The sequence below is a fragment of the Medicago truncatula genome, chromosome 1 (genome assembly GCF_003473485.1).
Source record: "Medicago truncatula cultivar Jemalong A17 chromosome 1, MtrunA17r5.0-ANR, whole genome shotgun sequence".
In the NCBI taxonomy this organism is placed as follows: Eukaryota; Viridiplantae; Streptophyta; class Magnoliopsida; order Fabales; family Fabaceae; genus Medicago; species Medicago truncatula.
Window position 1 is genome coordinate 32,104,449 of NC_053042.1, and position 8,158 is coordinate 32,112,606.

General features: G+C 32.4%; 1 protein-coding gene across 1 annotated transcript; it reads right to left on the reverse strand.

The window, feature by feature from the left end:
- Positions 1-721: 721 nt before the first annotated feature.
- LOC11434138 (phenylalanine ammonia-lyase) lies at positions 722-5,321 on the reverse strand. Its single transcript, XM_003590423.3, has 2 exons — positions 4,777-5,321; positions 722-2,767 (listed from the first exon to the last, which is right to left on the reverse strand). Exons 1-2 carry the CDS (start codon positions 5,163-5,165, stop codon positions 1,018-1,020), a joined length of 2,139 nt encoding a protein of 712 aa, XP_003590471.1. The 5' UTR covers positions 5,166-5,321; the 3' UTR covers positions 722-1,017.
- Positions 5,322-8,158: the final 2,837 nt, after the last annotated feature.

The following is an 8,158-nucleotide window of genomic DNA, read 5'->3' on the forward strand; positions in this document are numbered from 1 at the left end:
CAAAAAAACTTATTTAACCCTTTGATTTTTATCATTTGTGTGTGTCCAAATGTTTTTTATTTGGTGTTGTGCCTAAGTAGTACTTATCTTATTAGATAGGGTATGCAATAATGCTCCTTTCCTTTGCACTATATTTTTCCTGTCCCACCAACTTATTTTTGTACACCATCGAGTAGATTCTCCTCAACAAGACAGTAGATCCTTAATTATGATTTGCTTCTACTACATCAGATCAGACTGACTTTGTTCTCTCCTATGTTAAAAAAAATCAGCATGCTTCAATTACAATTGTTTCTGGACAGATTGCTGCATTTTTGGATACTTGTATTTACTACTGTCAGTGTCACTATTATTTATCTATTACTATTTGGTGCAGGGCAGTCTGTGGAGTTAACCATGTGTGAACTATTATATATGCTCCCATGTGTATTTATATTGTTCAGGAAAAGGTAAATGCAGAGAATCCTAATTTGTTTTTACTATTGTTATATGTTCTATTTTTGTTTGATTTTGGAATGTATCTCAAACTAGCACACACACTTATATTTTCTAATACTGTCTCTCTGTGATGTAAGATCTACTGCCAATATATCATTGATGACATTTTGGCATGTGCAATTCGCAACTGTCACCATTATGTTTGTTTCAAAATTTTACTATTTGTATTAATATTTTTTTTCTAAAAAAATAGAGACAATGAATCACAAAAATGTAATACATATTTTCATGGTTGAAAGTAAACACTATTTATTCATGGAAAAAAAACACCATTTACATCAAAGATCACGTATCATATGATATTTGCACCCAAAGTTTTGGCAAACAAATGAAATTCTATTACAAAAACAATTAAAAGTTCCTGAACATCAAGGAAAAACTTAATAAACGATGCTATCAGAAGGATATTGGTTTGTCATTTACCATAGGCTTATAGAACCAATATTGCTTCTCAAAGCAACTACTAGTCTGCTACAAATATATAAAGAAATCATTTCTCCAAGAAACAGATTGAGTAAATTAACAAATTGGAAGAGGAGCGCCGTTCCACTCTCCGAGACATTCCATAAGAGGATCAACAATTTTACCTTGGCACATAGCTGTGAACAATTTGTCGCACTCTTCTCCTGGCGATATCACTTTTTCACCGGTTAGCAACGCTGTTCCCAACTCCTCTCTAACAAACTTGTACAATGGATAAGACCTACATTCCTTAATCTTGTTTGAAATTCCACTTTGTCCATTTTCATATGCTGTCCTTGCACTTTCAACTTCCTTTGGCAAGATAGCCTTCAATTCATCCTCAAATGTTGCAATCTTTTGGAAGATTGATGTGTTCGAATTCTTCTCTCCTTCGGTATTCACTAATGCATGATCCACAAGCACTTGTCTCAACTTTTGCATCAAAGGGTATGTAGCTAGGCAAGGATCATCAGCATAGGCAAACACATACTCCCTGTCGACAACTTTGAGCAAATCTTTCTCGCAAAATCTTGAAGGATGAAGTTCTCCATTGACACCGGTTGTGAGTGTTCTCTTAGCAACTTGGCTTACAGTGTTCTTGACAGTGTTCCTCAAATTCTCTTCCAAATGCCTCAAGTCAATTGCTTGGCAAAGCGCGATCAAGAAAGTGGAAGACATGAGCTTTAAGATCTCAATAGCCTCGTTTGTTTTTCTAGAAGAAATCAAACCCAAAGAGTTAACGTCTTGGTTGTGTTGCTCAGCACTTTGCACATGGGTGGTGACAGGGTTAGCAAGATATTGTAACTCGGAGCAATAAGAAGCCATAGCAATTTCAGATCCCTTGAAACCATAATCCAAACTTGGGTTTCTACTTGCAGTAAGATTCGAAGGCAAACCATTGTTGTAAAAATCATTAACAAGCTCAGAGAATTGAGCAAACATGAGTTTACCGATCGAAGCAAGAGCTAAACGAGTGTTGTCCATTGAAACTCCGATAGGTGTTCCTTGAAAGTTACCACCATGTATGGCCTTGTTCCTTGAAACATCGATCAAAGGGTTGTCGTTGACCGAGTTAATCTCTCTTTCAATAGACTTGGTCGAAAATCTTATCACTTCAATCAAAGGACCAAGCCATTGAGGTGAAGTTCTAAGTGCATAACGATCTTGTTTAGGCTTTTGCAAAGGATCAGTCTCGTGTAACTTCTTAGCGGCTTTAACATAAGCGCTTCCATCCAAAATATGCTCCATAATAGCAGCAGCTTCAATTTGACCAGGGTGATGCTTCAACTTATGAGTCAAATGATCAGTAAATTCAGGTTTCCCTTGCATAACTTCAGCGAAAATTGCCGACATAACTTCAGACAAAACCGCTAGTACATTTGCTTCGAACAGAACAATAGAAGCTAAACCAGAACCAACAGCAGTTCCATTAACAAGAGCAAGACCTTCCTTAGGTTGCAATTCAAAGAAATCAGAACCAATGCCAGCAAGTTGAAAAGCTTCCTTGGCATTGAGAATTTCTCCAGACGGTCCAACGGCTTTAGAGTTGGGTCTGCCCGTTAATAAACCGGCAATGTAAGAGAGTGGAACAAGATCACCGGAAGCTGTGATTGTACCGCGAAGTGGTAAACATGGGGTAATATTGTTGTTCAAGAGCTTTGTGATAGCTTCCAAGATTTCAAATCTAATACCAGAATACCCTTGAAGAAGAGTGTTGATCCTCACAAGCATTGCAGCTCTTGTTGCTGTATGTGGTAGTGTACAATTTGATTCTGTACCATTGCCAAATATTCCGGCATTCAAAAACCTGAAATTAACAACAAAAAAAGAAAAATATAAGAATTATGAATTCATTGACTAAGTCACATATTTTTTCATGATAATCTAATGTATCCGGGCTCATTGACTAGTATGATTAATTTATGTACTATTAGTTAAAAGATCTAATTATTTTTGAGTTATGCTACATCAATTCATTGACCAAGTCATATAATATATAGTTTTTTTTTTCTTTTCAACTAAATCCATATAATATATAGTTAGGTGACGATTTTAGTAAATTGTAGGGTCAAAGATGGTGAGTTAGGAATTAGGAATTTGGAAGAATGGTAGGTTAGGCAGTCAACAAATACATACCACGTGCAAACCACTTGTATTGTCCACCTAATGTTTAGCTAACCCAAAGATTATTAGTTAATTAGTTAATTGATAATTAACTCGCTACTCAACCGTTTCCAACTCAGTGCACTGGACCACGTCTACGAGTTAGAACTGTAGACATGTGGATGTGGACAAGTCTCACCTTGGCCTTTGTTTGGTACAAAATTTGTTACTCGTATTTTGTTGTCTTTTTCTGATCAACTTTTTTTTATTTTTTTTTATTTTTTATTTTGTGACAAAATGAAAGGTTTTTATTATTAATAAAATAAAAATGATTTTTATATAAGGAAAATGTAGTTAAATAGTTTTTTAAGGTATCCCACAAAAAAATAGTTCCTTTGATATAATGCTAGTATATCCTATAACTCTTTTTGGTGAAAAGGAGTTTTTTTTTTTTTTTTGAAGGATGGAGATTATTTATATTGATTGATCTTTTAAAAAAATCCTTCAAATAATTCCAACTTTCTGTTTTAAGGCAAGCAATTGGGTTATCATATTGTATACATCTTTTCTTGGTTATGAGAATCAATAAAAATAATAATTAAGCAAGTTGCCTAAAACATCTATTTTTTACGGAAAGCCTAAACAATTATTAATTATAGGGTGCCAAGAATGGTAGTGATAATTGAGTTATTGATTGTCCTTTTTAGTGGTTTAAGTATTTCATTTTTTTTTTTTTTACAAAGTATTTCATTTTTTTGAATTGGGTATTTTCTCAGTTCATCTACAATACTTTTGTGTTTTGTGAGAAGCGAAAATATTTATAACTTCATATCAAATATCGTTTGTTTACTAACATTAGGTGTACGTGCATAAACAAAATTAAAGAAAACTCTTATCCTTTTTAATTTAATTTAATAAATATATATACTTAACACCATTGACATGCTAACTTAAAAAGTATTGTTTGACATCATGAAAAGTGAAAACAAATACGCAGGCCGAAAACGATTCATCAACCAATCTCCTTATAAAATAGTTTTTTTTTTTTTTTTTTTGAGAGATCCTTATAAAATAGTTTTATAAGCACGAATTATATTTTAAAGGGTTTTCCCTAACATATATTAAAGGGTTTGGCTAATTAATTATAAATTTTCGTATTTCCCCTAAAAAATTATCAATTTTCGTATTTGGTCAAAACTCAAAAGAGAGAGCTTTTTCTTTAGGTGACAAAAAAGGGAGCTTAAATTTGGTAAATTCATAAAATAAATAAAAAAGATATAGCAACACCAAATATGGAAAAAGTTTGTTTTCTACCATTAGTTTCCTCTAATTAGATAGCTAATTATATTCAAGATTCTATTGAAATCATATTCGAGATTCTATCATACATGAAATATAAACATCTCTCAATCACAAAACATTATTTTAAACAACCAAAAAGTTTTAGACAATCGATATTTTTAATTAATTGGATTGGATATCGAGTTTTAAAAAAAATTTATCAACACATTCATTTGTTAAAAATTAAGAATTCATCAAAGATTTATTTTATTTTTTTACAAAAATCTAAGGAACTCCTAATCAACATGTTGACGATATTGGAGAATTCATGACATGACATGTTAATACGAAATGCAACACATGCTATAGACGTGAAATGCACATAAAGTTATTAAAATATTAAAATAGTATTAATTAGTAGTAGTTAATTACCTAATTAGCTCCTTCTGCAAGGCACCACCTTGTTTAGTTCTCCGGTGAGAAGTAGCACCAAAACCGGTGGTAACACCATAACTGTCCGTACCTTTATTCATACTATCCATCACCCAGTCACTACTTGCCTTAACACCGGCCCTTGCCGACTCCGAAAGCTCCACCCTAACACCACTATCATGGGAAGCAATTCCAGCCACCTGAGCAATGGTAAGTGTCTCACCGCCGATTTTAACCAACGGGTTACGATACTCCTCCACCATACGCTTCACCTCATCCAAATGACTCCCTGTCAATGACTCCGCCGCCGCGCCCCAGTTGAGTGGATCACCACCATTTTTGCTCAAACAAAAGGTTGCTTCAACATGGCCATTGGTAATTCCCTCCATAATTACGAATGCACGAATATTTTACCAAAAGGAAGGAAGAGGGGGTGTTGAAAGTAATAACTATGATGATGAAATGATAAGAGGAGAGGAAATGTTACGTAGTGTTGGGTGGGAAATAATGAACAATGATGTATTGATTTCCTGAGGGAGTAATGAAGAGAGAGTGGGAATATATAAAGAAATTTTTTTCAATAAAAAATAAAAAGGAAAATGTACTAAGTTGGGGGCCAATTGAAATCTTGTGCGTTGGTGTTTGGTAGGTGGGAATAAGGGGTGGTAGTGATGCATGAAAGAGTGTAAGGGGGTTGGTGGATAAATTATTACAAACGTTGGATCTAAATAGACGGCTAATATTTTGCAACGTGGCATATTATTTTCTTGGTACCTTCTTGAGATGTCACCTTTGTGCTTGTGTGGACACAAAACACAAAACCAAACCAAACTTAAGTGGTAGTTGGCCACAAGAAGTGGAAATGAATTGCAAAATGTGGAATACAAGGTTTACACAATCAAACACCAACTACAATTGGCAAGTGGACTGACCGACCCTTTTTTCCATTTTTACTTTTTATATCACTAGTGTTTTTAAAGAATCATCATAATCATAAAGCTAAAATTAAGATATATATTTGACTATAAAAATATCACTAGAGTTAGAGCATCTCCAATGGTAATATTTTTAAGTGCGTCAAATCAAATTTATGATACTCGTTTAATTATTTACTTATACATGGGGATTTTTTATCTTCTTTTTTACATTCCTATGACTATAAAGTGTGCATATAGAATGGAAAGGTTAAATCAAAAGGTTTCCATTTAATTAATAAAAATTTGAGTTTTGTTAACGAGTGCCATAAAGACACTCTTTAATGATTCCTAATAAAAAAAAATTTCTTTAAAAAAATCAAAAACTTCAATTTCCAATGCATTGATTTCATAAATTTAACAAAAACTTACTATTTAAAGTTATTAAACAATGCCCTAAAAACACTTGTTAATATTTCCCTAAAAATTTGTATCTTGTTGGCTTTCAAATTTCTATATCCAATTCCCTATTTCAGCCATATATGAAGTTGAAATCTTTAAATTCATTACCTTGAATCTCATATTAGAGTTTGAATCCATAGAAATTGAACATCGGAGAGAAACATGTACATTCTCATATTTGTATTTCAAATCATAATTTGATATATGTAGAATAGTGGTTTGCTATACATGTTACTCATAATTATGTTGAACACACTCCTATTAATGGTGGTTTTCCTAAAGATGTCCTAAATTTTTGAAGATAAACATAAAGATTGCCCAATGACTCAATTTAAGTGGGCTAATTTAGTTTTTTTTTTTTTAAAAAAAGATTGACAAGGACTTAGATTTATCTATTTTAGTTTTCTAAGATTTTTAATTTTCTATTTGGGTTTATACAGGCCCGACTTTGGGAGAGTACAAAATGTTCAACCAGGCCAAGCCTTCAAATGCTACGGGTCTCAAACAAAAAATCAAGTCTAATACCCACCCCCCACTTAAATAAAAAAGAATATATATATGTTATATCATTTTCTTTCTTCAATACACGTTTGAGTTTTTTTTAGACTTTAGTTCTCCTTTTTGTACATAAATCTGATCCTATCAAACTACCTCTAATTTATATTTTGTTTTTCAGATTGAATGAGTATGAAGTATAAACAAGGGCGAAGTGCTATGAAGGATAATTCATTCATCATGAAAAATTGATGTAAATGTGTTTTGAAACTATGTTGAAAATAACAAAATTGAATTTCATGTCTCTATTTTTTATTTCCTTTATTTAAGCATTACTTTTGTCAAAAATGGTTTATTCAACCTTTGTTTGAAGGGTGGTTTATTAAGGCTTATTGCTTTGTTTTGGTTGGTAGTGATGTTAAATCAAGTTATTTAAAATGACATGAAATTGTATGTATAAAAATGTAACGGTGCGTATAATTGAAGTTTATTTAGATATAGTGTGATGGTTATAAATCCTTTTATTTTCAAGTATTCTTTTTTTTCTTTTTTTGTGTTTGTCATATACTGAAGATTTTACTTCAAATTTAAAACAATTTAAGATATGTATATTATAGAGTCCAAAAAATATGAGTCTTAACATTTTAGTGGTTCATTTCTCTATAAATAGAAGTGGGGTAACCTAGGAAATCCATATGTGTCTCATCCTCCACAGCTCCATCATGAAATAGTGAAATAGCTATTACTGGATTCCGTTTTTTACTCGCTTGAACTCATGTAAGGACGCATGTATTTTTCCTATTGGTGGTGATCAAAGTTAAAGTATGCTTTGAGAATTGTTTTTTTTTTTCTTTCTCAGATAGTATGATGATTAGAATTCATTTTGGCAAAGTGTGTCTACGGAGTTAGAACTCTAACCTTTGTATATAATAATTTTTTAAAGTGAATAAGTGTGAGTACGGAGTTTGAACTTTGACTCTTGCATATACTAAGAGGGACTTCACTCACTTTGAGAATAGTTTTTAGAATCCTTAAAAGCCATTAATTTTATGTTGGATTTGTGATTAATTGTTTAATCAAAATTTATTTATGGAGATTGTTTCGCTAAGAGGGATACATATTTTTGAAACCCTCTCTTAAATCTCTAATTGTTTTTTCAAAGTCTGATTCTAATTAAATCGTTAAATTTTGTTTATGATTGAGCCGAAGTTCGAACTTAAGATTTAAAGGGATAAAAAAATTAGTTGAAAATTGCTTTTCCCACTTCACACAAAGCAAAGAAACACCATGAAATGACAAGTTTAACCTCAAATTTCATCAGTAGTTAACTACCGCTGGTTAAAATCTAGCGGTAGTTAACTACCGATGAAATTTGAGGTTAAACTTGTCATTTAATGTTGTTTCTTAGTTCTGTTTGAAGTGGGAAAAGCAATTTTCAAGTTAATTTGGGTCCTCGGATCACAATCACGAGACTTTTCTTACAATGTGCCGAAAAAAGCCCATTCGGCTAA